The 17,073-nt window shown below is 37.3% G+C and overlaps 1 protein-coding gene across 3 annotated transcripts in view; it reads left to right on the plus strand.

Moving 5' to 3' along the window:
• KAT6A (lysine acetyltransferase 6A) overlaps nt 1-17,073 on the plus strand; it is a 111,890-nt gene that overhangs the window by 46,074 nt on the left and 48,743 nt on the right. For 2 of the 3 annotated variants that reach the window (XM_070598761.1, XM_070598762.1), the window contains exons 3-4: nt 6,213-6,321; nt 16,278-16,393. In XM_070598761.1, coding sequence (XP_070454862.1) covers nt 6,213-6,321; nt 16,278-16,393 — 225 coding nt within the window. Of the gene's footprint in view, nt 1-2,987; nt 3,250-6,212; nt 6,322-16,277; nt 16,394-17,073 lie in introns of those variants that run through there. The other variant, XM_070598763.1, reaches the window with a different exon arrangement.

Raw genomic sequence — 17,073 nt, forward strand, 5'->3', positions numbered from 1 at the left:
TTGATAAGTACCAGAATAATTTAGTTAAACTGTCTACACAGCTCCAGGTAACCAGGCAGCCAGTTTATCTAAAACACTACCCTCCCTCCCTGACTTTAATGAATAGATTTGAATGACCTCAGTTATTTTGTTTTGGGATAGACAAAATCTAGTAATATGAAGTATTGATCACATATAAAAATGTTAATAGCAGTACTATTAAAGGGAACATACAGGAACATAGAGGGACGGTTTTACTAAGGATTTCGTAGGTATGATTTTAAATAACATTTTCTCCCATTGTGAACTTTATTGTCTAGTTATAGATGATAAAGATACATGTTTGAAGACACAGATTACTGCATAGTTTTAATTTTTTAAGACTGCATTTCCTATGCTGAAGAATAACAATAATTTATTTTTCAGATTTTGTCTTTTCTTCATCCTTGTGTGTTTGCTCCCTTAAGTGTGATCTAGTCTATCCTTCAGAAGTAGTAGATTAACCAGGTGCTTTGCTATACCTAATGTGTGTTAATTGTGGTAACTTAACATGAATTATTATACTGTTCCTGCTGTGCCCTATAGCTTCTTATTATAGTGTAGGCTTCTCCAACATCTCCGTGATTGCAGGTTGTGCAGGATTCTTTATCTGAACCCAAGTTTGTCCTTTTTTTAACCAGACCGCTGAAGTAATGTAGTCTATATGTGAAAGTGATACCACTAGTCTACCACTAGTAGGCCATTACATTGAATTGTGTCCGTATCCTCCTAGTGGAACAATTTTTCCGTACTCTTACCCCTATTTTAAAAAGAAGATGGGATGGGAAGAGACCCGAGAAGAGTTGACATATTCCTTGATCTTTACTACCTCTTAGGTGATTGTTGTTCCTTTATTGAACAAATTCTTCTGACATGAAGTTCTTTCCATCTACTAATACCATGAGCTCTGCTTTTTTCTGGAGGGGAGCTATTATTTACCAATACTCTTTTCTCTAAAACTTTAGAAAAGCTTTTACAAAACTTTCCTATTTTGAGCACAGTTATCATTTTTGCTGAATTGAACACATTTATATGGGCCTTCTAAAATCGTGCTTTCCCAACTTCTTGACTTCCTAACTTTGTTGTCTTCGATTTGATTTTCTTCTGTACTCAACTAGAATGTAAACTCCATAAAAGTGGGGGCTTTGTCTGCATTTTTCACCAGTGCACCCTCAGTTGTCTAGAATAGTGCATACTAAATATTAAAGAATTCATGCACATTTGCTATTTGGGATTTCCTTTATTAGCTAGAGCTTTATTCTTACGAAATAACAAACTCCAAAGTTCCGCTGATCACAGTCTTCAGTTCTTCTCCTTTTCCAGTCCTTTTACTGGACCTCTATTTCCATTCTTCAGGATCCCAGTGGTACCTTAACTCCTTATACTTTCAATTTGTCAGCCCCCTGCTCTTTATGATGTCCAGCCTCAACTTTGCGGCCCACTATTGTAGAAATATTTGTATTTTCATTTTAGTGGGCTTCGCCTTTTGGGTTATCTTGTCAATCTACAGCTTTCTGATTTCGTCAGCCCAAGACTTCAGAGTTGTCAGGGAAAGTTGTATAACCATTTTGATTAGAAAAAACTACAAATTGATTCTTTCTCAACTTAGCTTCGTGGTTAGGAGTGATTGACAGTTTTGTTTTACATCACTAATTGATTCCCTGTCACCTTCTACACAGAGACTTCCAGGTGTCTTCTGATCTTTGTAAATGTACAAACCCATACCTATCTACTTCTCTTTAAGCAAGTGACGTTAACTTGTATTTTAGTAAAAAGAAAGAGACCATTCTGCAGGGACTCCATCAACTTTTCTCTTGTACTTTGAATTTATTCTCTATGTTCATACATACTTTTCTGATTCTGTCTTGCCTGAGGAATGTGTGTCTACTTTCCATTTTGAGAGGAGGATATTTTCACTATCTCAGTTCTTGGACACAGCCAGTCTCACCTCTCAGTTTTCTCAGTCATCTGTTGCTTTTCTCATGCTCTATCTGGCCAATCCCTGCCCCACTTTTAGCAGGTGATTGTATTTCCTATTTTCCAGAAATAATGAGGCTATCAGAAATGAGCACCCTCAACTTTTTCCCCATTCCCACCATCCTACCTGCAAACAATATGCATTACATCATCCTCTACTACTAAGAACAGTCCCTTTACCCATGCTTTAAAATCCATCCTCTTTTCTAAACCAGTGTTATCAAATGGAATTTTCTGTAATGATGGGATTGTTCTATATTTGTGCCACCCAGTACCGTAACCGTTCGTCACGTGTGACTATTGAGCGCTTGAAATGTAGCTAGTGTGGCTAAGGAGTTAAGTTTATTTAATTTAATTTTAAATTTAAATAGCCATGTTTTGTGGTGCCTACCATAATGAACAGTGCAATTCTAAACTTTACTATCTAATATGTTCCTGTTATTTGTTCTTGAATCTCTTTGACCATGCATGTCTTGTCTTCCACAATTAAATAGATTTAGTCTTTTTCATCTTGACTACCTAGAACGCATTAAAACCCTTTGGCATTTCTTTGTAGCTGTCTCCTGTCTGCTCTGTCCCTTCATGGCAGTTTGTTGGTTCCTATGACTTGAGTTCTTAGCCTGTCACTGAAAAGTGCTCTCTCTCAGTGAGGTCTCCAACTGTTTTTCAGTTGTAGAATCCAGTAGCTACTTTATCTTCCCAACATTGATGGTTGATTGCTCTCTGCTTCTTGAAATTCTTGTGTCATTACTTCTCTTGGTTCTATTTTTTCTCGTATGGGTCCCTTCCGATCTCCTTTTTTTCCTCTGATGGTTCTAAATGTTGATATTCTTCTATATCAGACTTCATCTAACTTCTCCCCTTCCCTTCATTACTCTCTACCCTTTCTACCTACTCCGCTCCACTCCACCTTCTCATTGGGTGCTGTCACTTATCATCTGTATGTTGATGTCTTTTAGATCTGTCTCTAGCTGTTCTCTCTTCTAAGTTCCAAACTCCGATGTCCAAATCACCATTGCTATTTCTTTCAGAATATTCCAAAGGCATCACAGTCCTACTCCATAGATGTTCATTAATTTAAATTTAACTTTCTAATTAAAATATACATACAGAAAGGTGCACAGATTGTAAGTGTATACCTTAATTATTACTTTATTAACATCCATGAAACCACCATTCAGGTCAAGAACAAGAACATTACCAATACCTCAGAAGTCCCTTTCCAACTCACCACCTCTTCCTTTCTCCCTAAAGGTAACCACTACCCTGACTTGATAACAGTGTAGAACTGTTTTTGAACTTGATATAAGTAAAATGATAACAGTATGTATTCTTTTATGTCTGTTCTTTTGTTCAGTGTTTGTGATATTCATCCATGTTGTTGACTGTCATTTGTTTTTTTATTACTGTTTATTATGAATAATGCTGCTCTGATAATTTTTATGTATGTTTTATTGTATTTGTGTGTATGTACTCCATTTGGGTATATAGCTTACAGTGGGAGTGCTGGATCATATGGTATGCCTATGTTTAATTTTAGTAGATAATGTGAAATAGTTTTCAGAGTGGTTTTGTTGATTTGTATTTCTGTCAGCAGTTTCTGTTGTTCCTCTTTCTTATCAACGCTCACTATTGCCAATCTTCATAATTTTACCCATCCTTGAAGATCTGCTTCCTTGATGGCTACTCAGGTTCAGCATCTTTTCTTATGTTTGTTGGCTGTTTACATATTATTCATGTATTTTCTGTTGTGAGGTACCTCTTGAAATCTTTTGCCTAGTTTTCTATTGAGTTTTCTGTCTCTTTCTTACTGACATGTAAGAGTTCTTTATATATTCTGGATATGAGCCATTTGTCAGTTAAATATGTTGTTAGGATCTGCCATTCTGTGGCTTGCCTTTTCACTTTAATGGTGTCTTTCTAGACATCATCTTTCTTACTGTGCTCCCCACCCCAAATTGATTAACCGTAAGATCCCTCCAGTTCTGTCTTTTAAATATCTTTTCTCTCTCTTCTCCATTTCTGTTGTCAGTTCCTTAATTCAGGGCTTCATTACTCGTGGCCTGGGTTGTAATCATATCCCTTCCAGTCCATTTTCAACTGCTTATAGAGTGACTTTTCTAAAATTTAAGTCTTGGTCGTATCATTCCTCTTCTTAAAATCTTCTACTGGTTCTTAGAGTCTGCAACATAAAGCTCAGACCTCGTGACTTGCTTCTGCCTTCTTTCTCGGTCTTCTTTAGAGTTTACTTCAAGTTCCTACTCTTGAATGAAGTCTTTCCTGACTTTACTCCCTGGTTCTTTTCCATATTCCTTTTTAAAGAAAGGATGTGGTCATCTTTACTACAGCCACAGTTATTAAGACAACTTCCAGCCGTTCATCTCTCATTTAATCCTTGACTGTGCAGTACTGTTACTTTGCTTGTGTTGGAGATTTCCATATTGATATATCATCCAACTGTCTCACTACCGTGTTTCCTTTTCAGGCTTTTTCCTCTGCCAGTCGCATTGGTGTTCTGATCTTAACTCCTTCTTTCCACCTGTTCTCCACGTGAGAACTCATCAGCTTTCATGACCTCAATGCCATTTTGTATGTCTACGAATCCTAGGTTTTTACTTCCAGACCTTTCTCTTGACTCTAGATCCCTATATCATAATGTCCATGGACATTGCTACATGGATGTTCCATGAGCATTTTAAGCTCAGTAAGTCCCAGACTAAGCTCATCCTCCCTCCCCCGCCCCACCAAAACCCGTTTCTTTATTTTCTTTGAATGCCCCCATCAGGTGGGCCTGCCTGTCAAATACCTCCAGAAGAACTTAAGTCTGTGAAGCCTTTCCTGTCATCCCTTTCCCCTACTTGATCACTTCCTCCTTTGCCTGCCTTTGTAATACTTCTATCATGGTACATACGAACATTTTATCTATTCTCCCCAGTAGACTAAAAGCATCTTGAGGGCTTTATATTGCTATACTGCACAATGCCTAGCGTAAATAGGTGAGAGTTGACCGAGAGTACCTCCCACTAAACACATCAAAATCAAACTTGTCATCTCTTTGCTTTCCTCTTCATTTTCTTCTTTAAAATGACTTACCTTTCACAGTTGATGTTGCCATTTTCAGTTGAGTTAGTTGTGTAACTCATTTCCTTTTCTATCACTTCCACAACTAGTTGTTTTCTAAGTCCATAGCTATTCTTTCTATTCCATTTCCTTAGTTTTGGTTCAGGTTCTTATCTTGTCTTCAGACTATTGGAATCACTGTTTAAATGTTCTACCTATCTTCAGGTTTTCCACTGTTTGTCTTTGACTTTGCTACTGGGATTATTTTTCTCATATACAAGTGATCATCTCTTGGTTCAGTAACCTTCTGTTATTGTTCTTTTTCTGCAGGATAAAGTCCAACTTCTTTACAAGACATTTGGTGGCAACCTTCACAAACTGATCTAGCTTCTCCCCCTCTCCCTATTCCCCACCCCACTCCTTATCACAGAAACTATATCCTTTAAGCACTGGCCTTAGCGGACTGCACACTTAAGTTCATCTTGTTTATAATACCCGTATTGTGTTTATCTTCCTCCTTTGTGGGGGGGCGGGAGGGGTGGCTAGTGCTGTAGGTTTAAGCCTGCTTTTATCAATTATTATCTATTGTCCCTGGACAAACTTCTTAAGATCCCATAACACAATACTGGCAGTTAATACATGTTGTCTTCCTTTTTCAACCTCTCTCCTCCAAACCACAATTGGAATTTTATCTTTCCCTCTTATACAGAGCACTTACTGTTTCTCTCTTATAGCACTTAATGTCTTTGGCCTTACATAATGCTTATTTGTATACATCTTATCACTTTTCTCCTATATCACATGCTTTTTAAGGGCTGATACTGTGATTTCTTGCACTTAATTTAATTGAATTTTTCAGTCTTAGGTGAAGGATTTGCTGTGTTTAAGCCATACTGTGTCATTTAGTTTTTAAGAGAGCAGCATGATTGGGATATGACTTTTTGGACCAAAGTTGTCACTGCAAGGACCAGTTGTAAAGGTCCAGCCAAAGCAGACTTTCTAAAACCTCAGCTACTTGGTTGGAAATTTAGGAGAATGATAGACTTGTCCTAAAGTTACATGTCACTCTTACAGGAATTTAAAACTGTAATTTTAGTGACTCTGTATTAATACTAAAAAAAGTAATAGTACCTGACTAATTGTGTTTTTCTTTACAGCCGGTTGCTGAACCAATCCCCATCTGTAGTTTCTGTCTTGGTACAAAAGAACAAAACAGAGAAAAGAAGCCAGAGGAACTCATCTCTTGTGCCGACTGTGGCAACAGTGGTACGTGATCCCTGTATTCTTTCTAAAACGTGCTGTCAGGCATGACGGAAGTATGTGTAACTGAATTTATATCTGTCATCCTTTTGAAAGTAATATTTTAATTTGGTTCTAATTTTAGGTAACTGAGATGAGCTTCTAGGTGAGGGAGGATTTAAATGTATAGTTGAAATGTTTTATTCAGTTAATTTTAATCAACTCATAGGGTTTTCTTTCCTCAATTTTTAATTTTGTTTTTATTTTTTTCCTCTGAGGTCTTTAATGGGCTTTTAACAAAGGGTTTTAAAGAAAAATTTATTGCGGTCGTAGTACTTTATAACATTGTGAAATTTCAGTTGTACATTATTATTTGTCAGTCATGATATAAATGTACTTGCCCCTTTACTCTTTATCCCCACCACTGAACCCCTTCCCCTCTGGTAACCACTAATCTGTTCTCTTTGTCCATGTATTAGTTTATATTCCACGTATGAATGAAATCATACAGTGTGTGTCTTTCTCTGTCTGACCTGTTTCACTTAACATAATAGCCTCAAGAGCCATCCATGTTGTTGCGAATGAGACAATTTTCTCTTTTTTTATTGCTCAGTAGTATTCCATTGTATATATGTATACCACATCTTTATCCATTCATCAGTTGATGGGCGCTTGGATTGCTTCCGTCATCTTGGCTATTTTGAATAATGCTGCAGTCAACATAGGGGTGCATAAGTCTCTTTGAATTGCTCAAGTTCTTTGAATAAATACCTAGTAGTGGGATAGCTGGGTATATGGTATTTCTATTTTTAATTTTTTGAGAAATCTCCATACTGTTTCCCATAGTGCACCGGTTTGCATTCACATCAGTGGTCTATGAAGGTTCCCTTTTCTCCACATCCTCTCCAACATTTGTTATTTTTTGTCTATAGCCATTCTATAGCCATTCTAATGGGTGTCAGGTAATATCTTAGTGTAGTTTTGGTTTGCATTTCCCTGATGATTAGTGATGTTGAACATCTTTTCATGTGCCTATTGGCCATCTGTATATCTTCTTTAGAAAAATGTCTGCTCATATCCTCTGCCCATTTTTTGATTGGGTTGTTTGTGTTTTTGTTGTTCAGTTGTGTGAGTTCTTTATATTATGGAGATTAACCCCTTGTTGGATATATGATTTGCAAATATTTTACCCCAGTTGGTGGGTTGTCTTTTTGTTTTGTTCCTAGTTTCCTTTGCCTTGCTGAAGCTCTTTAGTCTGATGAAGTCCCACTTGTTTATTTTTTTTGTTTCCCTTGTCTGAGTAGACATGCTATCCGAAAAGATCCTTCTAGGACCTATGTCAAAGAGTGGACTATGTGTATTTTCTTTTGGGAGGGGTTTTATGGTTTCAGGTCTTACCTTCAAGTCTTTGATCCATTTTGAGTTAATTTTTGTGTATGGTGAAAGATAATGGTCTACTTTCATTCTTTTGCAAGTGGTTGTCCAGTTTTGCCAGCACCATTTACTGAAGAGACTTTCCTTTCTTCATTGTGTGTTCTTAGCTCCTTTATTGAAGATTAGCTGTCCGTTTATGTGTGGTTTTATTTCTGGGCTTTCAATTCTCTTCCATTGATATGTGTGCCTGTTTTTGTGCAGTACCATCCTGTTTTAATTACTGCAGCTTTGTAATATATTTTGAAGTCAGGGATTGTGACGGGTCCAGCTTTGTTCTTTTTTCTCAGGATAGCTATTGAGGGTGTTTTGTCTCTCCCTATGAATTTTAGGATTCTTTGCTCTAATGCCGTGAAGAATGTCATTGGGATATTGGGATTCTGATTGGGATTGCATTGAATCTGTAGATTGCTTTAGGTAGTATGGACATTTTAATTGTATTTATTCTTCCAATCCATGTGTATGGAATAGCTTTCCATTTCTTTAGGTCATCATCAATTTCTTTCAGTAATGTCTTGTAGTTTTCATTGTATATGTCTTTCACCTCCTTGGTTAAATTTATTCCTAGATATTTTATTCTTTTTGTTGCAATTGTAAATGTGATTATATCCTTGAGTTCTCTTTCTGTTAGTTTGTTATTAGAGTATAGAAATGGAACTGATTTTTGTCAGTTGATTTTACATCCCTCAACTTTGCTGTAGTTGTTGATTATTTCTAATAGTTTTCTGATGGATTCTTTAGGGTTTTCTATATATAAAATCATGTCGTCTGCAAATGGCAAGAGTTTCATTTCTTCATTGCCTATTTGGATTCCTTTTATTTCTTTTTCTTGCCTAATTTCTCTGGCCAAAACCTCCAGTACTATGTTGAATCAGAGTGGTGAGAGTGGGCATCCTTGTCTTGGTCCTATTCTCGGAGGGAAGGCTTTCACTTTTTCCTTGTTGAGTATAATGTTGGCTGTGGGTGTGTCATATATGGCCTTTATTATGTTGAGGTACTTTCCTTCTATACCCATTCTATTGAGAGTTTTTATCAAAGGTGGATGTTGGATCTTGTCAAACACTTTCTCTGCATCTATTGAGATGATCATGTGGTTCTTATTCCTCATTTTGTTAATGTGGTGTATCGCATTGATCTCTGGATGTTGAACCATCCCTGTGTCCCTGGTATAAATCTCACTTGATCATGGTGTATTATCCTTTTAATATATTGCTGTATTTGGTTTGCCAATATTTTGTTGAGGATTTTTGCATCTATGTTCATCAGTGATATTGGCTTGTCACTTTCCTTCTTTGTGTTGTCCTTGTCTGGCTTTGGGATCAGGGTGATTTTGCCCTTGTAAAATATGTTAGGAAGTGTTCTGTCTTCTTCATCTTTTTGGAATAGTTTGAGAAGGATAAGTATTAAATCTTTGAATGTTTGGTAGAATTCTCCAGAGAAGCCATCTGGTCCTGAACTTTTATTTTTGGGCAGGTTTTTGATTACTGTTTCAATCTTTTCATTTGTGATTGGTCTATTTAGATTGGCTCTTTCTTCTTGATTTAGTTTTTGGGGGTTGTATGAGTCTAAGAATTTATCCATTTCTTCTAGATTGTCTGGTTTGTTGGCATATAGTTTTTCATAGTATTCTCTTATAATCCTCTGTATTTCTGTGGTGTCTGTTGTAATTTCTCCTCTTTCATTTCTATTTTTATTTATTTGAGCCTTCTCTCTTTTTTTCTTGGTAAGTCTGGCTAAGGTAAGGGTTTGTCAGTTTAGTTTATCTGCTCAAAGAAACAGCTCTTTGTTTCATTGATCCTTTTCTACTGTTTTTTGTTTGTTTCAATTTCATTTTTTTCTGCTCTAACTTTTATTATTTACCTCCTTCTGCTGGCTTAGGGTTTTGTTTGTTGTTCTTTTTCTAATTCTGTTAGGTGTAGTTTACGATTGCTTGTTTGAGATTTTTCCTGTTTGTTAAGGTGGGCCTGTATTGCTATGATTTTCCCTCTTTGGACTGCTTTTGCTGCATCGCGTATGAGTTGGTATGGTGTATTTTCATTTTCCTTTATCTCCAGGTATTTTTTGATTTCTCCTTTAATTTCTCCAGTGATCCATTGGTTGTTCAGTAGCATGTTGTTTAGTTTCCACATCTTTGTCCCTTTCCCTGCTTTTTTCTTGTAGTTGATTTCTAGTTCCATAATGTTATGGTCAGAAAAGATGCTTGATGTGATTTCAGTCTTCTTCAATTTATTGAGGCTGGCCTTGTTTCCCAACATATGATCTATCCTTGAGAATGTTCCATGTGCACTTGAGAAGAATGTGCACTCTGCTCTTTTTGTGTGGAGTGTTCTGTGTATGCCTATTAAGTCTACCTGGTCTAGTTTTTGTTTAATTCCACTATTTCCTTGTTGACTTTCCATCTGGATGATTTATCCATTGATGTAAGCGGCGTGTTAAGGTCCCCTACTATTATTGTGTTGTTGTTAATACCTCCTTTTAGGTTTGTTAATAGTTGCTTTATGTACTTTTGTGCTTCTGTGTTTAGTGCATATATATTTGTAAGTGTTATGTCTTCTAGGTGGAATGTTCCTTTTATCATTATACACTGCACCTCTTTCTTTCTCATTGCCTTTTTATGTTGAAGTCAACTTTGTCTGATAGAAGTCTGGCAACACCTGCTTTCTTTTGTTTGCCATTAACTTGGAGTATCATCTTCCATCCCTTCACTCTGAGCTTATGTTTGTCTTTAGAGCTGAGATGTGTTTCGTAGAGGCAGTATACTGTTGGGTCTTGTTTTTCAATCCATTGAGCCACTCTGTGTCTTTTGATTGGAGAATTCAATCCATTTACATTTAGAGTGACTATTGATATATGAAGGCTTAATGCTACCATTTTATCACTTGTTTTCTGGTTGTTCTGTATTTCCCTTGTTTCTCATCCCATGTTTTTCATAGTGCCGGTTCAGTCTGGTGGTTTGGTAGTTCTCTAGGATGGTTTTCTCAGTTTTCTCTTTATCATTTGTGTCTCTGTTCTGATTATTTGTTTAGTGGTTACCGTGAGATTTGTATAAAAAGTCTCATGGAAGAGATAGTCCATTTTTTCTCATAGCTTATTATTTTTTTAGTCTAAGCAAGTTCCATCCCTCTCCTCTTCCCCTTCCAAGTTATTGTTGTCGCAACTTATTCCATTTTGTGTTGTGAGTTTGTGGTTAAAATGAAGTGATTATATTTAGTCTTGATGTTTTCCTTCCTTTTATCTTTAATGTTATAATTAAGTGTTTGCTAACCTGTTCTATAGAGCGTTGCAACTTCCTGATTTTGTCTGTTTATCTCCTTGCTCAAGGCTTTGTAAACCCTTTCTGTTTTTTTCAGGTATGAGGGCCTTCTTGATCATTTATTGTAAGTGGGGTCTGGGGGGGTGTCTTGTGGCGATGAACTCTCTCAGCTTTTGTTTATCTGGGAAGTTTTTATTTCTCCATCATATCTGAAGGATATTTTCACTGGATAGAGTTTTCTTGGCTGAAAGTTTTTGTCTTTCAGAATTTTGAATATATCATTCCACTCTCTCCTAGGCTGTAAGGATTCTGCTGAGAAATCCGCTAAAAGCCTGATAGGGGTTCCTTTGTAGGTTGCTTTCTTCTGCCTTGCTGCCCTTAATGATTTTTGTCGTTGACTTTTGCCAGTTTTACTACTATATACCTTGGAGAAGGTCTTTTTACACTAACGTAATTAGGAATTCTATTATCTTCGTTTATGTGTACTTCCAGGCCCTTCCGCAGGTTTGGGAAGTTCTCAGCTATTATTTCTTTGAACAAGCTTTCTGTTCCTTTCTCCCTTACATCTCTGTCTGGGATACCTATAATCCTTATGTTGCATTTCCTAATTGAGTTGGATATTTTTCAGAGAATTTCTTCATTTCTTTTTAGCCTTAGTTCTCTATCCTCCTCCATCAGAAGCATTTCTGTATTTCTGTTCTCCAACTCACTTCTTCTTGAACGGAGGCAATACTCCACAAAAGAGATTGAAACTATAAAGAAAACCAAAGAGAAATGTTGGAGATGAAAAACACAATGAATGAGATAAAGGAAAATCTGGAGTCCTTGAATAACAGAGCTGATATTAATTTGTCTCCTCATATTATTTGATGGGGTGGACTTGTGCATTTGCATATTGGTAGTATCTGATCTCAGATTCCACCCACCTCCACTGGGTGATGGAAGGCAGGAGCTGTATATTCTGAGCCTCCCACAATCTCTGGCATCTGTGCTTGTCTTTTGGAATCTATGCTGACAGGGTCCGTCTTCAGTTGCTTGCTGGCAGCTGCTGCTTTAGTAATGTATGAGCAGGTGCTCTGGTGGGGGTCCCTTGCTCTGGCTAACTAGCTGAGCTGGTGCGGGGAGTGGGGCACTTTCCTTCGTGTGTGTGATCCTGGGGGCGTTCTCACTCTGCCCTTGCTATTTGCCCTCCTGGGGTGCTGGCTTGGTGAAGACACCCCTGCAATGGCTTAACCTCCTCTGTGTGGAGATTTCCCATGGCTGGGAGGCAATTTGAAGAGTAAAGACGTTCCTATGGAGGGCTGCCCTTCCGCCCTCTCCTTTCAGAGCTTTGTGCAGTCCTGTGCCGTAGGTCGCTGCTGGGGAGGGAGAGGAGATCCTTTTACTTCCTTCCACTTCTTCCCAGGGGCTCCAGCACCTCCACCTTCAGACATATGGCTGTGTGGGTCTCTCAAATGTCTGTTGTGTTGTGTAAATGTCCTCTGTTGGTTTATGAATGTCCTTTGTGTTGTGTCTTAGTGGGGAGAGTCTAAGGGAGGAGCATATTCTGCCATGATGCTGACATCACTTAGTTTTGTTTTTTTTTATAAAAAGCTTTACATAGACTTAATAGAACCAGGATGATAACAGATTTGTTTTTCTTGATAGAAACTTACATATGTCACATTGGGAAGTAGAGTGTTGACACTGCAATTTAGTGAGCTGTGTGAAATTCTGGGCTCTAAAAGAGATTTTGCAAAGAGTCTCATAATTTGTCAATTCCAGAGGTACTCTTGGCCTGCGCTTTGAGAACTTACAAGGCTTTGCAGGAAGGCGTTAGTAAACCACAATTATCTTTGATCATAGGCTTAATTTTCAGTGTTTTATATCAATGACAATCAGGATTTAGTCCAGAAACCGGAAGACATACTAGCTGCTTCAAGAGGAAAGGAAATTAGAATCAGGCATTTGTGAAATTGTTAGAAGGACTGAAGAGGCAAGCTGTAGGTGGGTCCTTAAGGACTGAGTCTTGGGACATTGCAGAACTGACCCACAAGGGGAGTCACTGTATCTGCCTCCATCTGGAAGAGGTGCAAGTGGTGGGAGGCCACTGTGGAATTATTGAGTTCTGTAGCTGAATACAGAAACTCTGAATTTGGCCATCATCACAACTGCCTCTGGAGAGCCATGAAGGTGAAGAGCATATACTGGCTTTTTTATGACTTTGCTTATCATTAGAAAACTGTCAGTACAAGAGGAAGAAGGTCTTTGTTTCATTTCTGTCTTTCAAACGTCAGTCAAACACATCCAATTGGTAGAACTTAATTCATGTCTAGAGCCTAACTGCAAAGGAGTCTAGGGAGTATAGTTTTTACTTTTTCAGTTTTTATATATAGAAGGCATTAGAAGAAGGTGGGAAGAGATCTTGAGTGGTAGGTGACCATATCTAGCATAATATCACAAAGCAAAATGAACTTTGGGTAGATTTCACAGTTAAATATCAACCATAAAATCATAAAAGATTAGATAAAAAAATAATGACATGTTGTACGATACAGCAATTTACACACTGTTTTAGTTAGTGGAATCCTTAAGAAATCTTATGGGAACCCAAATGTATAAAACATAAAAATGAATCTGCTGTAGGTGAGATGGGAATGGAATGGGGGTGTAGAGGAGGGCTGTGTTATAGCCCTACCTTCTGTGACGCAGTATATCTGAGGTGGTCTCTGAATTTCTGTAACATAGGGAAGAGTGCAATTTGAAAATTATTACTCTAGAGGGAACTTTTAAAGAACTAGTAGAATAAATAACTATTTGTTGTCTATTGCCGTAGAAATAAATTACTCCAAACTTAGCAGCTAAAAGCAACAACAAACATTTTTATTTCGTGTTGTTTCTGTGGGCAGGAATTTGGGAGTGGCTTACCTGGGTAGTTTTGACTTGGGTTCTTTCATGTGATTGCAGTCAAGATTTCAGTTGATGCTTCAGTCATCCAAAGTCTTCCATGATGACTCACTTATCTGACTGGCAAGTTAATGCTGCCTGTTGACAGGAAGCCTCGGTTCTTTGTCATGTGGACATCTTCATAGGGTTGCATGAGTGTCCACAACATGGCAGCTGGATTCCCCCAAGCAGGTATCTGAGAGAGCGAGCAAGGTGGAATCTGTAATATCTTTTATAATCTAGCCTTAGAAGTCACACTTTGTTATTTCAGCAGTATCCTATTGGTTACACAGATCAGCCCTCCTCATCGTGGGAGGGAATTACATAAGGGTGTGAATTGGTATTCTTACCAGGAAGCAAGAATAACTTTAGGGCAACTTGGAGCCTGGTTATCATAATAACCAAGGGGGAAAAGTATGGACATAGTCAAGTATGTGAAATTGCATATTTTCCAAATTGAGAACTAAAATACCCAAAATTTAAAAAAGCAAATATCATTTGGGGAAAATAATTGCATTAAATATGGCAAAGGACCAAAAGCTATAAAGTATAAAGAACATGTTTACATTTCTAAGCATAAAGTCCAAGGGGCAGAGCCTATGAAGAGGTAGCTTATAGAAGAGAAAGTTAATAGTTGAGCCTGTAAAAAACAGTTTACTCAGGGGGCCGGCCCGGTGGCGCAGCGGTTAAGTTCGCACGTTCCGCTTCTCGGCGGCCCGGGGTTCGCTGGTTCGGATCCCGGGTGCGGACATGGCACTGCTTGGCAGCCATGCTGTGGTAGGCGTCCCACGTATAAACTAGAGGAAGATGGGCACGGATGTTAGCTCAGAGCCAGGCTTCCTCAGCAAAAAGAGGAGGACTGGCAGTAGTTAGCTGAGGGCTAATCTTCCTCCAAAAAAACAAAAACAAACAAACAAACAAAAAAAAAAACAAAAAAAACAGTTTACTCAGGTAATCATAGGAATGCACACCACAGCAGCAGTGAAGTGTCCTGTGATAGCTTTTATAGTAATAAAACTTGAAAGGTAAGAGAGCCCACATCTAGAGCTGACGAAATTCTGGTAACACATTTATACTTTGCTGGTGGCACTGGGTATTATGTCATAGGGTTTGGAACATGTTTTGGCAGTGTATGTCGACCTCTCAAGCTATAAAAACGCTTATTTCATTTCACTTACCACCCCCACTTTTAGGAATTCATTCTAAGGAATTAATTTAAAAGAAGGAAAGCATCTCTAAACATATGAAATAATTCATTTTAGTATTCTAACTGTTGTGGGTAATAGGCTAAGTATTTAACAATGGGGACATGGTCAGGTAGGTTTAGTATATCAACTTAGTGGAATATAATCAGTTTAAGGAATATAAATATAAAATTTACTTGAATAAAATAAGGAAGAAAAGCCAAACAAAAATCTATATACCCTATAATTAAAACTATGCAAGGGCTTTTAGCGAATTGAAAAAGGAAAACCAGAACATGAAAATGGCTGTTCCAGGATGATGTGATTATGAATGAGATTTTTACATCTTCTCTCCCATTTTCCTTTGATGTCAGTGATGTTTTGGTAATAAACTTCTTCCCATCTCATAAAAGAGAAAGTTATTTAGAAATAGAAGAGAGAGGAGAGAAGATAATTTAACCAGCCCTTTCTCTCATCAAAGAAAAATAAACATAACTAACTTTTAGAGGAAAGGGACAAATCTTTTCAGAGTTGAGGGCAAATTGGCTACTCTAAATTTTTGAGACACAAACTAATAATAACTCTTGGAAGAGGAAACGTTTTTTTCTGTTACTATTAATTCTGGTCACAATAGAAATACTGCTTAGGTTTTAGTTTTAGCTTAAGTGCCTTAAATCATGAGTAAATAACTCGCTTTAAATGATGGTATTTTTATTATATATTTTTTTAGTTATAAAAGTAACACATTAAAAAAATGAGAGCACAGAAGTGTATAAAGTGAAATGTAAAATCCTTTTCCTTTGAAATGTTTATAGCTCCATATCCTAGGATGTTATAATTGTAAACAGTTTTTGTGTATTTTTCCAGAATGACCTGGGCATATTATGTATCCATATCCATACAAGCAAGGGTATACACATAATGCTTTAATGCAGGCCTGATAAAAGTTTGGAGTTTTTGAAGTTTTTTATAATCAAATTGGGAGGTGTGCATGTACAGAATTCTATTTAGCGTTGGTAAAACTGAATTGGAGTGCCAAGTCCTGATGAGACATATATGGCAAGCTTCCAGGAGTATCTTGTTTTCTTTGATATATGTTTTGATTTAAGATAATTGCCTTTTTCTACATTATTCTTTTAGTACAATTACAAAATGATTCTTGTTTCATTTGTGACTTTTCCTCTTATTAGGTCATCCATCCTGTTTAAAGTTTTCCGCTGAACTAACGGTTAGAGTGAAGGCCTTACGGTGGCAGTGCATTGAGTGTAAAACGTGCAGCTCCTGTCGAGATCAAGGCAAAAATGCAGTGAGTATCTTTGTCTTCCATTGTGAATATTTCATTTAGATGTAGAAGGTACAACTGGCATTCCCTCTAAATATGGTTGGTTATTTTTCAGTAATGCTCCAGCAGAATTTAGAACAGTAGCCTCTTTAAATTATACATCATTAGTTTAGTATACTTGCTCATTGAGACTTGGATTATTTCCAAATAGTTTCTAAAGCACCTAGCTATCTATTTGCAGAAAGAGTAAGCTACTTTAAAGACATACTCCTGAAATTTGTTTGAATAGTATAGAGGCATTCATTTAGAAATTGTCAGTATATTAATTACAAATTGTCCTTTTCTCTTTTTTATTAAAATAACTAAATTTAGCTTACATCTGGTTACTGGATAAACTTCAAAGTAATGAAACTGTAGTTCTTTAGTAAAGATTGGGTGAAACAAACCTTTCTGCTAACTCAGACTGTCCATTTACGGTTGTTCCTCGATATCTGCTGAGAATTGGTTCCAGGACCCCCTGCGGATACTAAACTCCACGATGCTCAAGTCCATTAGTCGGAATCTGAATCCGCAGATACCGAGGGCTGTCTGTACTCAGTTTATACAAATTAAGGAAACTTTTACTATTATGGTAACTCATCTCCTTTATGAGATTTTTGGAACTTCATAGGTTTTATGAAGTCATGATCCTGACATGTTTCTGT

The sequence above is a fragment of the Equus przewalskii genome, chromosome 28 (genome assembly GCF_037783145.1).
Source record: "Equus przewalskii isolate Varuska chromosome 28, EquPr2, whole genome shotgun sequence".
Lineage (NCBI taxonomy): Eukaryota > Metazoa > Chordata > Mammalia > Perissodactyla > Equidae > Equus > Equus przewalskii.